The following is a 21,484-nucleotide window of genomic DNA, read 5'->3' as shown; positions in this document are numbered from 1 at the left end:
AACTTACTACTTAAAAGAATCATCCATGTTTTAGAAATGTTCTTTGTACAAGCGATAGGCAACTATAATACTAAACAGGCTGAAAAAGTAAAGACATAATCATAAAGTCTGCTGGTAGGAGTGGTGTATGATGGAACACACCTGTTAATCTAAGCACTCAGGAGTCTGAGGCAGGAGACTTGCAAGCTCAAGTCATGTTTGGGCTATACAATGTGCTCCAGGCCAGCCTGGGTCACAGAACAAGACCCTTTCTCAAAAACCAAATCAAATAAGAATAACAAAAGTCCTGATCTTAGCCATGGCCCATGTAAACTAAGGCCAAATAGAACAGGTAAAATCCTGGTTTTACTGAAAAGTAATAGACTTGATTATTTGACACTTTGTCAATATATGTTCTTTTCTGAGATGCAGTCACACAGATGAGCTCACAAAGCAGCGGTATCAAGAACTGACCTGCTTAGCACCTGGCTTCTGTTCCGTTGGTGTCATGGTGAGTGTCCTGGTCTCTTTCTCATACTGGCAGTAGTATTTCACCCAGGATATCCCCAAAGCCCCTACAAAGACAGGAAAAGTGAACTAGCAGACAGTTTCAAGTCCACAAAGCACAAGATGTTTACTGTTTCTTTGTTTTTTCTCCAGTGCTTGCAATTGAACCCAAGGTGTCTACATACTATGCATAGTCCCAGCCTATTACTTACTCTGTGCAGACAAACCCCAGGTCAATCTCTGCCCTTCACCCGTGCTCCATCTTACCTACCCACCTACCCACTGTACACACAGAGAACCTCACCAACTGTTTTCCATACCCATTCTTGGCTATTTCAAACCTACTCTCCCTGAAATAGTTCCTGGGAATAGAAACACCTATGCATCCAGAAGCTGAAAACTCCTGCCAGTGTTCCTCGTTCCTGAAACCACTCATTTGACTACCACTGAGTTGTGTCCATTACCACGCCTTACATGTCTCTCCTTCAGCTACCTCCACTTCTCTTACCTCTTTAGCAATGAATTAGGTAAAAGAATTTATCATTGTCTTGTTTTCCTAATACTTATAACATTACCGATGAAAAACGAATTTACTTTCTCACCCATTAATCATTTCAAACAGACTCCTCTAATTCCCCCATTTCTGACTGATTCCTAATCAAATCTGTCTTCACCATTTTGCTAGAGCATTACCTTAAAATACTTTTCCATTGATATCATTTCCCTTGTAAATCACACATGGCTTACCTACTTTCCCCAAACAACTTAGTCCACCTTCAAAGCCCCGAATAATTTGATCAAACTGACCATTCTGGAGTTGTCATTGGGCACCCTCAATTCTATGTTCCTGTGTCACTGAATTACTTTCAGTTCCCAATACTTAAATGGCCATATCACTTGTACTACAAACTCAACATGTATTTAAAATGGATTGCACACAACATATATTTAAGAATGAATAATTGGACAACAGGGGCCATCCTTGACAAACCAAGAGCCAAGCATGAGGTATGCTCTCCAACACTCCTGTGCCTCCATTCATATAGCAACATACACCTGGAGTTCTCTACCAACCCTTATCCCATTTTCTTTTTACCTGTCACACCCTCACTGAACATTCAAGTTCTACGTCAAACACCACTCCCTCAGAGAAGTTCTTAGATAAGTGCGTGTGTAAAATGTTTCATAAATATACTTTCCTATCTCTCCTGTGAGTCTGAGAATTGCTTTGAGAAAAAAAAAAAGAAAAGATATGTTACCTCTTTTTGTTTCTACTCTCAATGTGTTGCACAGCACTTGGCAGAAATGATGCTTGCTGAGTGTTCACTCAACTGACAAGTTAGAAAACAGAGGCACAGACGCACCATACAGTGCATAGCAGAGGTTCTCAGCTAGGGGAAATTTTACTTGACAGTAGGCAGTTTAAGTTGTGGTGTATGGAGAGTCCTACTAGCACAAAGTGAGAAGAAAACTAAGATGCTGCTCACTGCTTTACCCTGTACAGGCGCTGAAGATGGTGGGTGGAACAGGATACATTGGAAAGAGTATCGGTTTTGGCATAGGGTACTTCTGAATTTGATCTTAAATCTAGTGGCTGTTCTAAGCCTCAGTGATATCTAGTGTAAAATGAACTTAATGTGGAATTGAAGATGAAAGGAGATGATGCTTTTAGAATACTGTACATAGTATGTGTGATAAATATGATCCTTCTGCCTTCTTTGCCCTAACTCCTTTTGGAACCCAAGTTCACCATACACAATTAACATTCCTCATCTTCAATCTCGGAGAAAAAAATTAGATCTTACTACTCTTGAGACACATTAACCTAACTCCCCGTCAAGTTTCTGTCTTTTTCATTTTTCTATCCACACCCTGCCCTCCCAGGAGTTGTATCTTGTATGGATCTACAAACAACATGGGTTCCCAGCATTCAGAAAGGTAATGTGGCAAGCCAACTTGAACCCAGGGGATGATGCTGCAAGCCCACACACATTTCTCCTGTGTATAGAGATAGCCTTCAATGGTTGGCTGTCCTGGAAGTTTGCATGTCTGAGGAGCTTCCTTCATCCTTTTCTTAAGCTCTTCCATCTCTTCTCGGGTACTGGAGAAATGATTTCTTGTCTGTCAAGAAATCATTACAATCATCATCACCATTATCATCAACGGGAATGAGTATTTATAGGTCATAGATAGAGTACAGAGATTTCTCTGCTCATGGCATGTGCTAAAACATATAGAAGACTGCTGAATAGTAGTGACTAGAAAATAATAGCAGAGCTCAATGTTATGAACTAGACTGAAACAAAAACAGATGCCAAAAGAAGCAAGAGGCTTTGCCCAACAGGTTAATTCAAGCTTCAAGTACATAAATTAAAATTCTGAGATTAGACTGATCTTCCTTTACAATAAGGGAAACTACAAAAAAGGTTCCCAAAGACAGTAGTATTATCATGGCAACTTCTTTAGGTTACTGAAGAAGATAAGGACTGCGCTGGTTGGTCCCAGCTGTCAACAATACTAACAATGAGTCAGCCATGAGTGCACATGCAAACGCTTGGTATTAGCTCACATTTGTCAAGTTACACATGGCACAGGAGTCAACTTGATTGTAGAAAGATTTTGTAAGTCAGCAGAAAATAGGTACTCTCCGGTTCAGGTAAAGGAGAGGACCCAGAAGGAAGGAATAGATGCAGAAAGAAAAAAGTAGGTAAAACTGTACATCACAATCACCCTAAGCAAGCATCTTATCAGCAGTTTTGAATTTAAAAACACATCTATGAATGTTATGCAATGTAGCACCCATTCCAATGTCACCTAATCTTAGTGAGACCTTTTCTGACTACCAATTGCTATACTCTCTATACTTCTTTACAAATGTTGGTTTCATTCCATATAGCAACAAATACTATAAGGGATTATGATTTATCTTTGTTATGCCTCTACCCCAAGAAAATATGTGATCCCTCAAGACAGACAAACCTTGATGCCTCTTTCTGGTGTGCCAGAGACTTCTACATTGTCTTACATAGGGTATATAGGGGTATATTTTCATTGTATTCATAAATACTCATCAAATGTGGGCTAAGTGGTAAAAATCAGTAAATTCGCATGTCCTAATACATAAAATGTCATTATTTGTGTTCATTTATAAGAACTAATGTGTACAACAAGATGGAGAAATCCGTTAAAATTTATTTGTTTACTAAGTGATGAAAGAAGGAAGAAGATAAATAAGGGCATTCATAATGATAAAGCCCACACGTGTCATAACTGACTTTTGAATTAGCTTAAGGCCTAAGCCTTATATTTAAATAAGCCTACAGCTCAATTCTGATCTGTGAAAGATACAGTAAAATACCAGTGCTTAGAGAGGCATTCCTGAATAGAGGGTAGGGTTGAAGAGCAGGAAGCCTCAAAGAGAGGAAGAGTAAAACCCGAAAAAGCAAGAACACACCACTATGTTAACATGTTTGGACTCTACACCACATCATCCTGACAAATTGCCTGTGGTATAATAACCTGTAGTTCCAAAGTTAAGACCACTGGGGCTCAAATCCTACTGGAAAGCCAGGTGAAGATATCCACATGCAACTCACATTCTGCAAACTAAGCTGCAGCTGCTGTTTGTAGGGGAGGAAATCCTGTGTGAGCTCCACAGTCAAGCTGTTGGAAATGAAGAGGCTGTGAAGAAAGGCCAAGACCTAAGGGAGACAGACAAAAATCACCTTTAGAAACTGACCGTTATCTATCACCAGCACCCCTAACTGGTCAAGTAAAGGAACCATGATGTCATGGAAGAAATTCAGAATGTTTACCGAGTACACTGTTAAGAGCAGTCCTGGTGGCACAAGCAGGTATACACATAAGTATTCCCATGTTAGGTTTAATTCTTCACCTGCATTCGGTCTCAGAAAGTATATAGTAAATCCAGGTCTTTCTAGATGGCATACAAAGCCACTCAGGAATACATACTGTAGGAACTGACTGCATCTCTTCTCTAAACTGCTAAGGCATCTCTCAGCCAAAAATATCAACTCTAAAAACTGAAAAATTTCAAGGACAAATGTAATACCAAAAATGGAAATTTTTACACCTGGCCTCATGTGATAAATCTCAGGCACACGTTGAAAAATGTAAACACAATAAAAATATTTCATCAAATCTTTTAGTTATCAGCATAAGGGGTTTAAGAAATGTAAACAGACTTTGTGTTTAAACTGGGGGCCCATTTAAGATATTTCATCATACGAATTCAAATATTCCAATTTTTTTCAAAAATCCCAAACACTCCTGGACCCAATGATTTTTGGTCACAGATACTCAATGTATATATCCACAGGACTTGCCCACAGTAGTTGCTTCTTGCAGAAGATAACATAAAAATGATGAGCAGAGCACTTTTTAATTTTCAATACATTCAAGCCATGGCCAGTGAGATGGCTCAGGACATAAAGGCAAGTGCAGCACAAACCTGACTACCTGAATTCAACCCTCAAGACCCACATAAAGTTCCAAGGAGAGAACTAACTCCACAAAGTTGTAACTTGACCTCTACATAGATGCCATAGCATAAATATACCTCACAATAATAATAAATCTATTGTTTCATTCAATCCCATCAAAACCGAAATATACATATAAACAAAACTGAAAGAAAATACAATTTTCTTTTATCAAATTACAAATAGATAAAAATAAATGTTCAATATTTGCAAAGTATAATAGGTAGAAGTATACATGGCTTCATTTGTTTTAGAAAACAATTAGATGAAATATATAAACATGTGTGCACATACCCGACACAAACAAGTTATAAACATAAAAACATTAAAATGGACACACACACATTTATGACAAGTATGTGGTAGAGAGCTATGTCCACTGCAATCACACTTATATCCACAATTATTCCTGTTTCTCCCCCAAACTTCATCAAGAAATGAAATCACCACTCAACAGTCAGTCAAACCAGAAACTAAAGAATCAGTCCTGATCTCTCTTTAACTCACATTTAAGTCCAATAAACAGAATTTTTTGCTAGTGTTTCCTCCAAAATGCCATTTGAAATGCTAGAGATAGAACCTAGGACCTTGCACGTGCTATGCAAGCATTCTATGACTGAGCTATATCCCCAACCCTACAAAATATTTTTCTAACCTAGCTATCCTTTACTATTTCTACTTCCAACACATCAATTCAAGTGAATGTGTCTTTTGTTTAGATCACTACAGTACTTACTTATTTAATTTGAAAGAGTCTAGCTTTGTATCCCAGGCAGACCTCCAAACTCATGATTTCCCTGCCTTTGCCTCCCTCCTGGGGTGGATATTACAAGTATGTGCCACCTCATCCAGTCTATAATAGCTTCTTAACTGCTTTCCTAGAATACTGTCAAGCCATTCTCCACACAACAAAACTGTTCCCTGTCAAGTCGTACTTAATACCTTTAGTGGCTTTCCATGGTGCTTAGGCTGACATCCAAATCATAGCCTATGCCTTTCAGTCACACATCACTTTGTGCAAGACACACATCATCTTTTCATTTTTTGAGAATGTCTACACATTCTTTTCTCACTATCATGAAGGCACACTGGACTTTGTCAAAGGCCTTTTCTGCACCTATTGAGATGATCATGTGATTTTTATCTTTAAGTCTATGTATATGATTCATTACATTATTAACTTTCATATGTTGAACCAATCACGAGTCTGTGGGATAAAGCCAACTTGGTCTTGAGGGTGATCTTTGTGATAATATATGCCTGTATTCAGCTTACAAGTAGTTTATTGAGGTATTTGAAACTACGTTCACCAGGGAAATTGCCTAAGAGCTCCTATTGCTGTTATTGTGTCTCTACCCAGCACTGGCTCCATGCTTTTCCCCTTTAGCTCTCTACCTAAATGGCACTTACTGGGATCTTTCATGCCCCAAAGATGTAAATTTTTGCCATGTTAGACCTAATTTGTTTCTTTCATAGATCTTATCACAACTTACAACATTTTGTATTATGTGCATAGTTCCATCCCTTCTTTCTACCCCATGAGAGTATCATGCTCATAAAGGAAGAAATTGTCAATCTGGTTTACTACAGTATACACAATGTCTACACAGTGCCTGGATTACCACAAAATATTGATACTTCTTCAGTAGAATGCAAACTAGTTTTCACATAGTACATATAGAATTACAAAAATATGGACACCAACACATGTATATGCATTCAATCATACATGCTCACATGCAATATATGTAGACACATTCACATTCAAAAGTATACTTCAAACACATAAAAGAGATATACTATGTACACAAACTCTTTGGAAGGGAAAATACTATATAACCAATACAGACTATTTTTATATAAGGGAAGTTTTGATCATCCTATGCACTATTTTAAACTTTTGTGTGATGGATGCACTTAGTAATAAAAACAGTTATCAAAAGTCAGCATATTTTCAAATCAACATACACTAAATTTTGTGATAAAAGGGAATTTAGTAGAAACAATTATACTGTTTGTAATAGTAGAACAGGAAGCGATTAAATGTAAGGGCCAAGTGTTCTTAGCACAGGCTGAAGTATATGATAAACAGTTTTAAATGCTTTCTGAAAGCATGAGGGGAAGAAAGCCAAAACATCCAAACTCAGATGTATTCACAGCAGAAAAATATAAGACTTTAAAAGATTTAGGATGAATACTTATTACATTGTTTTTAAAAGATAAGAGACAGAGGAACACTTCCAAACTCCTTTTACAAAGCCAACATTATTTAATAGAAAACGAGGTAAAGACACGAGCTCACACGCATGCACACACACACACATTACAGGCCAATAGCCCTGCTAAACACAGATGCAAAAATCTTCAATACAAAGCTTGCTACGTATACTTAGGCACATATCAAAATGATTACCCATAATGACCAAGTTAGCTTTAGCCCAGAGATGCAGGGCTAGTTCAACACAGGCAAACCAATAAATGTAAAAAATCATATAAATGAACCTAAAAACAAAATTCATATGATCATCTCAATAGAAGAAGAAAAAACCTTTGACAAAATCCAACATGTCTTCATGATAAAAGTCTTAGAGAAAGTAGAACTTGAGGAAACAAATCTCAACATAATAAAAGTTGTAGATGACAGACCCACAGACAACATTATTCAAAATGGAGAGGGGTTCAAAGAAAATTGCATTAAAATCAGAAATATGGCAGGGTTGTCCACTGTCTCCATGACTCTGCAGTATAGTGCTCAGAACATTAGCTGGAACAATAAAAAATAAGAGAAGGAAATTAAAGGAATACAAAAAGTCAAAGAGGTTGAATTAGCCCCATTTGCAGATGACATGATATTATACATGAGAGATTTCAAAAACTACACCAGAACACTAGAAATGATCAATAATTTCAGCAAAGTGGAGAATAACTTTAAAAAATCAGTAACAATTCCATATATCAATAGCAAGCACATTGAAAAAAAAGATCATGAACACATTTCTACTCACAAATCTCAAAAAAATGTCCAGAACTTAACCAACCGAGGAAGATAAAGACCTCTACAATGAGAACTTTAAATATCTAAAGAAAGGGACTGAGGAAAACACTAAAAAATTAAAGCACCTTCCATGCTCATGTGTTAGGAGAATATTATTGTGAAAATGACCATTCTGCCAAAATAACTTACAGGTTCAGTGCACTCCCAATCAAAATGCCATATTCACCAAACAAATGGGAAAAAAATCCTAGAATTCATATGGAATCAGCCAAAGCAATCCTGCATAAAAAGAAAAATGACTAATGGGGACAGTTCTTCCATGATCACAACTTTAGGACTGGATCACCCACACCTCCACCAATGGGACTGGCTTAATTATGCTGCCCAGGTGAAATGTAGAGCCTGCTCTCCCGAGAGGATTTACAGCATGACTCACTGTGTCACACTGCAGTTTCCACAAAGAGATTGATTTTCCCTCTCTCTTTTTTGCTTTCTTCTTCTTTTGTCTCTTAAATTGTACTTTATTTTGGGGGAATGTTGCAAGGGCAAGGGACAGATATAAAGGGAAAGGGAAGTGAATGGGGTGGAAATGCATGATGGGAAAGACACAAAGAATAAATAAAAATATAGTTGAAAAAGGAAAGAAAAATGCTGGTGGGGTTCACAATCCAGATCTCAAAGTCTATTGCAGGGCTACAGTAGTAAAAACAGCATGGTAGCTGCACAAAACAAGACTTGCAGACCCATGGCACAAAGCAGAAAACTTCAACATGAGTAAATGCAACTACAGCCATCTAATATATGACAAAGATGCCAACAATCTTTGCAGAAAAGATAGAATCTTCAGCACATAACACTGGAAAAAATGGATAGCTACATGCAGAAGAATAAAGTTAGGCCTATGTCTATCAATGTGCAGGAAATGAACCCAAATGAATTGAATAGCTTAGTGTAAAGCCTGAAATAATGTAACAGCTGGAAGAAAACATAGTATCCTACAAGATTTGGATGTAGGAAAGGACTCCATTTACTCAGGCATTAGGCCAACAATTGACAAGTGGAACTTCATAAAACTAAAAACTTTCAGCACAACTAAGTAATAAATCTTTCAATTGGAGAAGATGCCCAAAGAGAAGCAATATCCACGATATATATTTAAAAAGTTAAAAAAAAAGAGTCAAAGAAGCAACCATTTTTTAAGAAAAAAATGGGATATAGAATTGAACATAAAAATAGGGGCTGGGCGTTGATGGTGGACGCCTTTAATCCCAGCACTCGGGAGGCAGAGGCAGTAAGATCTCTGTGAGTTCAAGGCCAGCCTGGTCTCCAGAGCGAGTGCCAGAATAGGCTCCAAAGCTACACAGAGAAACCCTGTCTCGAAAAACCAAAAAAAAAAAAGAGTTGAATATAGAATACTGAAAAGCAGAAATGAAAATGACAAAACCCCTCAAACATGGTCATTATCCTTAGCAATTAGAGAAACACAAATTAAAATAACATTGAGACTTCATGTCACCCTAGTCAGAATGGACAAGATCCACAACATAACCACAACAAATGCTGGTTAGGATGTGTGGAAAGGGAATCCTCATTCACTGCTGGGATTGCAAACTGGTGCAGCCACTCTGAAAGTCTGTGTGGAGAATTCTTAAAAAGCTAAAAGTAGACTACTATATGACCTACCTACACTCATTGCAATATACCCACAGACTTCCTCATCCTACTCTAAAGTGATCATTAGCGCTCTATTCACAACAGCTAAGAAATAGAAACAATCGAAACATCCTTCAACTGAGGAATAGATAATGAAATGTGGTAATATACACAATGAAATATTATTCAGATATAAAGAAAATTAAATCATGAAAGTGGCTGATAAGTGGGCGAAAACAGAAAATATTATATTGAGTGGGGTAACTCAGACCCTAACCCCCAATCTTCAGAAGAGTGTATACAACCTGGAGTAGTTGCAAATAGCAGAAAAGTAAAATGAGAACATGGCAGGGGATGGGTTGGGCGGGAGCACTAGACAAGGGAATTCTAGGACACAGTTGCTCTAAAAGGGAATATGAGTAGGTGAGATGTATTTAAGGAGGGGGAAAAGGATGGCAACACAAGGGGAGGAAGAAGGAAGAGGGATAAAAAACACTAAAGATGTTTAGAAAAGCAGTATGGGAATCATATTTTAATAGCTCTTTAAAATTATAGTGTGTGTGTGTGTGTGTGTGTGTGTGTGTGTGAGTGTGTGTGTGTACACAAAGAGAAACATATCATTTAATTGAATTTACATCAATTGAAGTGACAATGCTTCCCCTAAAAAAACATAAACAATTTAACAAAAAACCCAGTGCCAGGCATATAAAAACCTACTTTTAGGTTGTTGGTGAGGGAAGTCCAAGAGTCTCTCCCAAAACAATATAGGTCATTGTCATTGTTTTTGGTACCTTTCAGACAAGAAGATGAGGCCTGATTGTTGAAGACACCACACATTGCAGATGAAGGTTTTGGAGGAAATGATTTGGCTCTTACCTGGAAGATTCCTCACTGAGGATTAGTTCTCATAGTTTTGGAAGGAGCCATGCAAGCTGCCAAGGAAGGGAAGCAATCAAGTCCTACCCAGCTATATTGCCAATGAATAACAACAATGACCAGCATGGCAAGAAATCCTGAAAGGAACAGTAGTGACACTTACATCAGGAACCAACAGTCACCTAATTGGACTGAAGGTCCACCTAAGAGAAGGGAATTTATTCCTGGCACTATTAATTTAGCCAGCTACCTGTGGCTGATGAGAGCATGGTTCCTAGAGAACTCGCTCCTGCCACTAAACCAGCATAAACTGTGTTCTAAATATTCATCCTTATATCCAGCTCTCACCCAGCATCGAATAAATTTATTTTTGCAGTAGATGAAGACAATAGAAACCACAACTGGTCTAAATGTAGAAATAAAGTGATGGTAGAATCTCTGACTCCTACCCATAAGGCTCTGGGGACATCACAGGAAGGGGGCAGAAATATTGTTAAGAGCCAGGACAACTGCTGTGAGATACATAGGGAGAGTCTGGGAGGAGTTAAGAGGAGTTAAGAGAAGGCGTGTGGTGGTTCACATTGTACCAAATTCTTTAAGAGTTAATAAAATATTACTTTTAAAGGAGAAAAATGAAGTGAGACATAGAAATTGGGGGAGGGATTGAATCATGGAAAAAAGGAACACATGATGAAAGAAAATGGTCATAAATGGAGAGAAAGTAGTGTAAATGTGGTAAGGAAGAGAGTGAACATTTATAAAAGAACAAGAAAAATAGAAGCCTATGTGCTGATGCTCTTGAGATATATTATTGAGCATGGACTGACATTTATATTCTTTGAGCTTCCAGTTTTATGACCAAAGTTGGCCACATTCGTTTGAAGATTTGGGAAATACTCTCTTTTTTTAGAATATTCACCAACAGATAGAACTTACTGGCTCCACAATATTGAACTTCTTGGACTCTTGAACTTCCTGGATTTGATAGACATAATCAAGAGAGGACTCGAAGAAATTGTGCCTTTCCTTATCCACTTGGAGGTCTGCCTGCAGAAAGAGAGCAACAAATGTCACAAGTGGGCATGGTCATTTTTGAAAGTTAGGGATTATCAAATGAGATTCTACAGCTAAAAAGGCATTGTGCCACCTGAAAATATCATATTTCTATTGTTTTCTTTATTTCTAATTCACTTTATTTTACAGAGAGGGAATATGAAACCAAGAGATTAAAGACTGAAGGCTTTGTATTTCTAGTCTACCATGGAGGAAGCTTGGGAGTCATAAGACTGATTTTCAGATCACGGAAAATACTGAACAAGTTGGAAAACCTTTCTACTCAAATCCAACAAAAAATTAAAGTCATGGGGGTAAGTGCTGCTGCAAAAACTAGATTATAGGTGAATGGAGAGGATTGGAACTCATGAGAATGGACACAAAAAGTGAATGTTGCTCAATGCTGGGGTGTCACTGCTCTCAGAGAAGAACTACTACCCAAATTAAGAATAAAATGCTAAGAAAATACAAGGACAAAGCAAGGGCTCCAAAGGAACTACAGCAACAGCAAACTAAGCCCAACTTAAGTCCTAGCCAAATAAGCATGAAACCTCACACTAAGCACTTACTTCAGTTTCTTTATCCAAACATCCTCTCTGCCTTTTAAGCAGAAAAGCAAAGAGGTAAAAAAAATGTGAAGCAAGAGAACAAGCATCAGAAACTAATGAAGAGTAGGCAGAAGCTGTAGCACGCTGAGACCATGGATTGTAAGCAAGTAAAATAAAAAGGTTTCTAATGGAAAGGACAACAATATGCAGCAACAGATGTGTGAATTTAGAAGACAGATGAAACTGAAGCATGGGTCCAAAGGAAATGCCAGAAGTCTAAAACACTGTAACAGAAATAAAACATGCTTTATTGGGCTCACCACCAGTCTGAACAAGGGTGAGGAAAGAATAAGTCTGGGACTGGAAATATTGCTCAGAAGTACACCACCCACCTAGAATGTATAGGGCCCTGAGTAAGAGTCCTGACAATACAGGAAAGAAAAAGGAATCACACTGAGTTTGAATGTACATCAATACAAAGGTCAATACAAAGAGAATAAACAACATAAAATAAAACATCTGAGAACTGCTAGACAAATGCGTGACATATGTACACTCAGAATACAAGTGATGGAAGAAAGATAATGGAACAGAGAAACATTTCCAAAGATAACAACTGGGGATTTTGAAAAAATGAAAGAATTATCATATTAACCAGATACACAGTTCCTATGTATACACCCAAATGATTCTGTTGGCATACTACAGAAAAATTGCACATCCATGTTTATTATTGCACTACTTATAATTGCCATGATATAGAACCAGACTTGATATCCATCAACAGATGAACAGATACAGAAAATGAGAAGCATAAACATAATTGAATTTTATTTAGCATTAAAGAAAAATGAAGTCATGCAATTTTCAGAATTAGAAATTATCAGGTTTAGTGAAATAAGACAAAGTCAGGAGAAAAATACCACATCACTCCTCTCGATCAGAATCTGGACTTAACTTATGTGTGTATGTATTTTTGTAGGACAAAGAAGTAGAAAAAGCTCTAGGAGAGAACTGGAGGTCTAAAGCCGAGACGAGAAAGGATAGTGGAATATGTGTTATGAAAACAGAAATGGGGACTACTTGGGGAGGAAGAATACCAGCAAGAGGAGGATGGAGAACTAGGCAGAGCAAATGAGAAAATAATAATGACATAGATACATAAAAATGCCACAATGAAATACATTTATTTGTATGCTAACAAACATTAATAATTTTTTTATTTTTAAAACTTTCACTATCCACTGTCAACGAGGAGGCCTCAGCACTCTATGGGGCTTTTGGTAGTGGATCAGTATTTTTCCCTGGGGTAAGAAGGGACTCTGAGAGCCCGTTCCACATGAAGGGATGCTCTCTCAGCCTGGACACATGGGGGAGGGTCTAGACCCGGCCCTGGATGATGTTGTAGAATTGGGCTGACCCCATGGAGGGCCCTACCCTCCATGAGGAGCGAAGGGGGGAAGGAAGAGGGGAGGGAGAGGGAGAAGGGATTGACATGTGAAGCAAGCTTGTTCCTAATTTCAACTAATAAAAAAATACAACTATGGAACACATGCCCAATCCCACTTGTGAGTAAATTTCTAAATGAAATAAAATCAATATATTGAATCACAAAAAGACTTTTCACTATCCACATTGGCATGTCAACTGATGTTGTAATTATGCCAGTCTTTTTAAAGTAACTATATTATTGAGATTTAATGGGTGTAATTCCCTAGTCAAATCTATGGGACACTACTTTAAAAACTCTTGAAAGATAATAACAGAGAAAATCTGGCCATATGTGATGATACACACATATGACAGTACTCAAGAGTCTAAAGCAGCAAGACATGAGTTTGAGACAACCTTGAGTTGTTACAATGCAAGATGAGGGAGCTGATAGTCTACATGACTTTAGATTGTCAAGAAGTTTAGATACATCAAAAGCATGATTCATTGAAAATACATATATGTAAAATTTCATTAAACCAAAAGCATGAGCTGTACCAAAGACCCTTCTAAGAAAATAGAAAGATAGCTACATACTTGGAGCATTGTAAAACATGTATCTGATACTGGCTTGGCATCTAACATCATACACAGAGTTCTTAAAACACAGCAACAATAAAACAGCTCAATTTTAAAGTAGGCAAAGTCAGCTCACCAGAGAAGACAAGTGTCAGCTCAGCATATGAGAAGATGCTCAATATTACATGTCATTGAGAAATTTCAAATGACTACACAAATGTGATACCACTGTATATTTATTAGTGGCTAACAGTAAAAACACTGATAACACCAAATGCTGATAAGATCATCAAGCAAAAGAAAGTCTCAGAGCTTGTTGGAAAGAATGGTACATGTTGGAAAATAGCAAGTTCTTACAAAACAAACCATCTACTTACAATGCAACCCAACTCTTGTACTCTATAGCATTTACCAAAACAATCTCAACAAAATCTGCATGTGGTGATATGAATAACTGCCAAAATTCAGAAGAAAATGTATCCTTCCATGGAATATAAGATACATATGTGGTACAACCAGACAACAACCCTGAAAATAAATAAGCTAGCTATCAAGTCATAAAAATATAGGAATAATAGACACATATCACTAAATAAAAAAGTCAATATGAAATGGCTCCATGCTGTAGGATTCTAACAACATGACATTATAGAAAAGACAAAAAATATGAAGATCAGTGGCAGCCAGGGGTTTGACATGAGAGAGCATGGAGTCAAGAGAATTTCAGAACAGTGAAGCTATTCTCCATCATACTACACTGTACACATGCCATTATACACTTGTCAAATCCTACAGAATGGGGCTAAAAGAGGAGTAACTCAGTATCACAGCTCCTGTCTAGCATATGCAAAGTTCCAAACTCAACACAGTAAAAACAAACAAACCATATCCCACAGAACATAAAACCCACTGGCTCACCAACTATAATAAACAAGCACAAGATCTTAACAATAGTGCAAACACATGGCAGGGATCGAGTACTTTACAACTGTACTTTCCATTCATTTTTTTTTCATTAAGATACATGAAAACTCTCTCATTTGTTATCACCATATGTGAATTTATGATCATCAAATCAAAAAGTTAAATTAAAGGGGAAAAAGACTTGTCTGGGGACATAGGCCAGTACATATTCCTCCTTGCCCTCCTCCCCTTCCCAGAAAAGAAGCCTAGAACTATTCTACACAGTGTCTCTTGTCTTCTTTCACACCATTCTGAGAGATGAGGCAATGTAACAATAATCTGGAAAAGTGATTTAGCAATGCTATGATTGTTTGTTTGTTTCCTTTTGAGGGACAGGGTCTCATGTATCCTAGGCTGGCCCCATTCTATGTAGCCAAGGATGGCCTTAAACGTCTGAGCTACAATTGTAGCCTTTTCCCTCCCTCTCTTCCTCAATCCCTTCAATCCTTCTTTCCTTTTCTTCATTTCTGAGACAGAGTCTCACTATACAGAACTTATTATGTAACCCAGACTGCCCTCAAATTCACAGCAATTCTCCTGCCTCAGCCTCTTGAGTGTTGCGATTATAACAATGACCTACCACACCAAGCTTTAAAAAATAAAACCTTCTCATTTAAAAAAAGTGACTGACTCATTTTCCCTTACCTCATTTTTCATGAACAATGGCTACAGTCTTGCTCATCAGAAATGTCAACAAAGACTGAGTATCGTGGTTCACGCCTACAATCCCAGAACTTAGGAGGCAGAGACAGGGAGACTTCTGAGAGCCTGAGGACATTATGGGTGAGACTCTGTTTTAAAACAACAAAATCCCCCATAAAGTGCAAACAAGGACACCTACATAGTGTAAAAACCTGCTAGGACACTCTCGATGTCTTCCTAGCAAACCCCACCAATATATGGACTGTATCCCCGTGGGTCCCTATGGCTATCTTCAGATTTGGTAGTCACTAAGAGGCCTCACAGGACTGGGGATTCAACATATAGTCACAATCCCAGATGGCATGTATTTCAGTAAAAGGATACAAAGAAAAATCAGCAAAGAGGAAAGGTGTGAGAGATCCACTCTAGAAGAAACTGTATATAAGCTAGTAAGAGACTCCTTAGTAGTTTTGCAAAGGATACATGAAATGCCTCATTTAAAATATAACAACAGAGTAAAAATAGCTGCCAGGAAAGGCTCTCTTCAGACTGATGATACCTCTAGGCTTTCATTGGGCTAGTAACATAGGCACTCCCTGCCTAGTATGAGTTATAATTCTAGACTGTCTCAGGAACAGACAGGTATTTGAGAAAAACCACACTGTCTGCATAAGCAGCTGTACACAGAGAACCACTATTAAATTAGCCTCTGTAGAAATTCCCTCACTCTCCTTTTTTTTCCAGACAGCTTCACTTTGGAAAGTATCCCTGTCCTCTCCCTGCCTGCTGCAGATAATAAACATTTCTCCACTCTTTGATGTCTTGGCCATGTTTTTCTTTTCTCTTCCTTCCTTCGTTTCTCTCTCTCTCTCTCTCTCTCTCTCTCTCTCTCTCTCTCTCTCTCTTTGTTGTTGTTGCATTAGTCAATATGTGAACCCACTGCATTTGATTACACTATCTTGTCTTTTACTAGTCTTTTAGGGTAATATCAACTCTGAACAAATCACTTCTTAAGACTATCTCATGCCTTGAAGCTACTAGCTTAGGTCTAGGGCGGTTTCTCCAGTCATATTTGTCATACATTTTATCTGTTTTCAAACGGTTATCTCAAATTGGAAAGGCACCTTTCTTCCACACAATGAATTCCTTCATCCAGACATAAGTCTTTAACTTCTCATTCCCCAGGTCTCAAGACTATCATATAAGCATACATTTTGCAGTACAGAAAGAACCTTGCTACTATGAGATTAATACACATTCTTAACTTAGAATCCCATCTATAAGGTGTAGAAGGACAAGGATGTTCTATTCCTGTCCATGTAGTCTTGTTCCACCCAGTGCAATGATGATTTGGTACATATCTATTAATAGTGGCTTGGGAGAATAGTTGTCACAGCAAATCTTATAGAAGTAGTCGCCCTATTGCAACATTTTCTGCCCCCATCAAAACAGGTAATGGAACACCACAAAGGGAAAAATGTATGTTCCTTATATGCCAAATACAATACTAGTTTAACTCTATCAAAACATAGAGTCTAGAATCACAGACTTAGGAACCTAAAATTAAAAGTGACACTGGAGATACTTGAGTATCATTCTTTCACACTGTGGGACTGAAGCCAGAAATAAAGTTCCTGAACACAGAAAGTTAGTGGAGGAACTGGCTCAAGACTCACATACCTGGGCCCAGGCCTCAGGTATTCCCTGCAAATGTTTATATGGCCTCTGTTGAGCCATTTCAAGGAGAAATGACTGTGGTTTCTAAGCCACAGCACAAGTTGGAGGCAGGAATAGATTTTGTAAACATACCTCTAGCAACTGAGATTCTTTCTTTTTAGATGACAGATGTAAGTGCCGGTCCAGTAATGAGTAAAACCTCTCACCATCCTTTTCAAATTTCTTCTTCCTCTCCTAGACATGGAACAGAAGTGTCGCATTAAATTTCTATGGTTTAATACTATGGACTTAGTAATGAGAATGAAAGATACAGTTTTGGGTTTCATGTGGCCAGTTCCTGTAGCTCCTGGGAAGGAAAGAAAAACTAAATCCAGTGCAAAATGTGCTGGTTTGTGCTGATATCAGCAGTTTTGACTTCCTCAAATCACTCTAACTACAAAAAGGCATTTCCTACTGGTTGAGCTGAAGCCTTGGCTAGCTCTTGCTCCAACAATGGTACTCAAAGGGGGTCTCTGTTGCTGAACACCCTTTCTTCCCTTCACATATGGTTATCATTCATTTGATCTTAGAAAAAAAGGAAACACAGAAGTGAAGTAAATATATCCAGGAAAGGTTAATCTGGATAAATCGGAATGACTTCAAACAGCCTCCATTCCAAGACAAAAGGAATCTAGGACTACTTCTTTCAAAGTATTCTTTGGGATTATTTAAATATTTACTGCTACATAGTAAACAGTGACTGAGGGAAATCCTGGCAGACTTAGATAGAAAACAAGACTTCACAGCAACCTTTATGCGGATGGAGGACTCAGCCTTCACTCTCCTTGGGGATACAATGTAATTAACATCTCTGCTGTTCAGCCAAGTGCTGTTCTGTAAATCACACAGCTTCTAAAGAAATGCTGACAATACAAAACTGTCACAGAATCATTGTACTGATTTTTTTCTCAGCTTGACAGAAGTCATTTGAGAAGAGGATCTTCTGTCCAGAAAATGCCTCCATCATATTGCCTGTAGACATGTCTGTGTGGCATTTTCTTGACTAAAGATTGATGTGTGATGGGCTAGCTTACTGTTCATTGGTGCCACCCAAGGGTAGGTGGTCCTGGTATATGTAAGAAAGCAGGCTGAACAAGCCATGATGAACAAGCCAGTAAGAGGCACTCCTCCATGGCTTCTACTTCAGTCCCTGATCCCTCAGGATTGTATACATAAAATAATAACATAAATCTAGTATGGTGGTGCATATCTCTAATTCCAGCATTCAAAAGGATATGGAAGAATGAAAATTTTAGAAAAGAAAAGAATGGATTATTAGGAGGAAAAGAAGATAGGGATGAAAATAATTGCAGGATTGTAAAATTATGTACATTACATTAACATTTCATTCATTCAAACACAATCTAGAAACAAGAAGCACTGTTGCTCCATCATGTGTATATGAGAACACTATAATACCACTTATATGCACTAAAACTGCTACACAAAACATAAGGAGAACAAATTATCAAAGTATGAAAGCTATAAGCAAACTACAATATCTCTCTTACATTTAAGGCTTACTTCGAAAGCGTAAATTTAGCATTCTAGTTATACAAATTCTTTTATCTGTGTTAGACAAAATATAGCAAAAAAAGCTTGTGTCGGGCACAGACATTGCCCTGAGGGAATCTAGAGTAGTCAAGGCCATTGAAACCAGCTTTCAAGGCCCTCATACTCCAGTAAGGACTAGAAATATACCTTAGAAGCCCATCTTACCTTTCACTTTACAAAAGTGAGTGCTGACATTAAGCTAACATCATTCTTTATAAACACAATAAATGAAACACAAATTACCTATGGAGAGTACTGTTTCTTCTGTATTAGTTTGGTTTTGAGACAGGGACTTGCTAAATAGCTCAGACTGGCCTTAAAAAATCTTCCTTCCTCAATCACCCAAGTGCTTGGATTACAGGCATGCATCACCATGTCTGGCTGAAATTACTGTTTCTTATGCTGTTGAAAAGGTCTATCTTTGATTTCAACTAAGAAGAAAATCATTCTTTCTTAGTGTTATGGCTGGGGTGACTGTGGAAGAAAACAAGTGTCCAACAAAAAGTGTTTCATGTGTTTTGCATAGCTCCACCAAGAAAACTTGCTCAGAAGAAGCAGCTGGATGGGGCACTTAAAGAGCATGACAAATGTCTAAAGAACACTGTGTTCAGGCAGGCAGAGCCAGTCAACTTCTGTCCTCTCTGGGGGAAGTTAACATGAGCTGCCAAAGGTTTAAGACATTGGTTCTGGTTCAGCAAATCTCTCATGGACTAAAGAGGCTCTTTTTCTTGCCAGATAAATTTGGGATCTCTTGGGTTGACAAGACCAGCTGTGAGGCTGACAGCTGTTCCTCTCTTTCCCTCCTACTTGGAAGAGGATATGAGCTTATATTGCTGCCTCCACCCACTTGCACCAGTGTCCGTGGTCCCAGAATGCAGCACATGTAGGTCTCTGAGGACAAGGTATTGATGACTCTTTCTACAGGATGGTGATGCTGCTGTCAGTAGGAAATAGAAGCTTGGCATACAGCAGCATATAAGAGCCCTTCACAGGAATACAAAGAAAAGACTTACTATGCTTCTTATTAAACGGTGACTTCAAAAAAAATTAAAAATGGAGACATGCATTTGTTTTAGATTTTATATTGCTATGATAAATACCATGACCTTATGCAACTTTGGAGAAAATGATTTACTTCAACTTATAATTCTATGGCACAGTACATCACTGAGGGAAACCAGGAACAAAACCTAGAAATAGAAGCTGATCCAGAAGTCATGGAGGAATGTTGTTTACCGGCTTCCTCAGACTGCCTTTTTATAGCATCCAGGACCACCAGTCCAGGAGCAGTATTGCACATAGTGAGACGGGCCCTCACACATAAATCATCAATCACGAAAATGAACCACAAGTTTGCCCATAAACCATTCTAATGGGGACATTTTCTTAATTGAGGTTCGGTTTTCCAAAATGACTCTAGCTTGTATCAAGATGACAAGAAAATATACAGCACACAAGGCAAGTGGGTTCTAACACTAAAATATACCCTCAAGTCCTCAGTAATAGTTTATGGTATGGATTAAAATAACATAGTTCTGCGATTTGACAGAGAGTCAACACAGAGGGTCACTGAGTTTCAGTAGGCACCTAAAAACTAAAACCTGTACTGAAGAAAGTTTGTCTCTGCTTTTTTTCCTTGGATTAGACAGAGAAGGCCATATCAACAGGTCTTGAAGCACAATAAAAAATAAGTTACCTGGGAATGGTGGCACTCAAGGGGCTAAGGAATATGGATTATGAGTTCCAGAGTAGCCTGAACGATATTTCTCAAACAGTATTTCTCAAAAACTCCAAAAATAAATTAATTATACAGAGACACAAATCTAAGGTTTGTAAATTTTATAAGGTTGTATTCATTACTTTTTGTTAAGCAATTCATGGAAGAAAGATTTTATTTTGGTATATGATCCTAGAAGGATAGAGTCCATGAAGTTGGGGAGGCATGGGAGCAGGTAGCTAGTGCAAGAAGCTGAGAAATCAAGTCTTAAAATTCAATTGTGAGGCAGAACTACAAAGCAGAGTGATGTTGGGGGATATTCAACCTCACTGTGAATCCCAAGGTTCAATTTGCATTAATTAAATAAAATTAACTTTGGGACAGTATTTCTGGTTTGCAAAGACAGTCTATATTTGATGATCACACTTGGATTCTATATCCCATGGCAGCTTTGAATGTTTGGGACAGAGTTGAAGAATCGGGAAAGAGGATTGAATCATTTACTAAAATTTTACAAGGCCTAAAAAGCCTTCACTGCTTTTTTTTTTCAAAGACTGATTTCAGCTTTAAATAGAATGATATCAGATCCAGAAGTTAGACAAATATTAATTGAATCTTTGTGTTGTGGCATATTAGTTTAAGATTGCTACATTCATTTATGCTGTGGAATATTTGTTTAATGATGCAAAAATGTGTTGCATTCCTTTATGTTGCATTTGTTCACATCTGTAAAGCTGTGTTACTTTGTCTGTCTAAACAGCTGATGGTC

The 21,484-nt window shown here is 37.9% G+C and overlaps 1 protein-coding gene across 3 annotated transcripts in view; it reads right to left on the bottom strand.

Moving 5' to 3' along the window:
* LOC100765371 (oligophrenin-1) overlaps positions 1-21,484 on the bottom strand; it is a 332,542-nt gene that overhangs the window by 145,066 nt on the left and 165,992 nt on the right. For 2 of the 3 annotated variants that reach the window (XM_027431711.2, XM_027431712.2), the window contains 5 exons: positions 17,538-17,639; positions 11,449-11,559; positions 4,083-4,187; positions 2,478-2,607; positions 454-554 (listed from right to left, as the gene is read on the bottom strand). In XM_027431711.2, coding sequence (XP_027287512.1) covers positions 454-554; positions 2,478-2,607; positions 4,083-4,187; positions 11,449-11,559; positions 17,538-17,639 — 549 coding nt within the window. The remainder of the gene's footprint in view (positions 1-453; positions 555-2,477; positions 2,608-4,082; positions 4,188-11,448; positions 11,560-17,537; positions 17,640-21,484) is intronic. The other variant, XM_027431713.2, reaches the window with a different exon arrangement.

This window comes from Cricetulus griseus, chromosome X (assembly GCF_003668045.3).
Source record: "Cricetulus griseus strain 17A/GY chromosome X, alternate assembly CriGri-PICRH-1.0, whole genome shotgun sequence".
Lineage (NCBI taxonomy): Eukaryota > Metazoa > Chordata > Mammalia > Rodentia > Cricetidae > Cricetulus > Cricetulus griseus.
The sequence above is the reverse complement of the archived record's forward strand: the minus strand, read 5'-3'. Positions and strand labels throughout refer to the sequence as shown.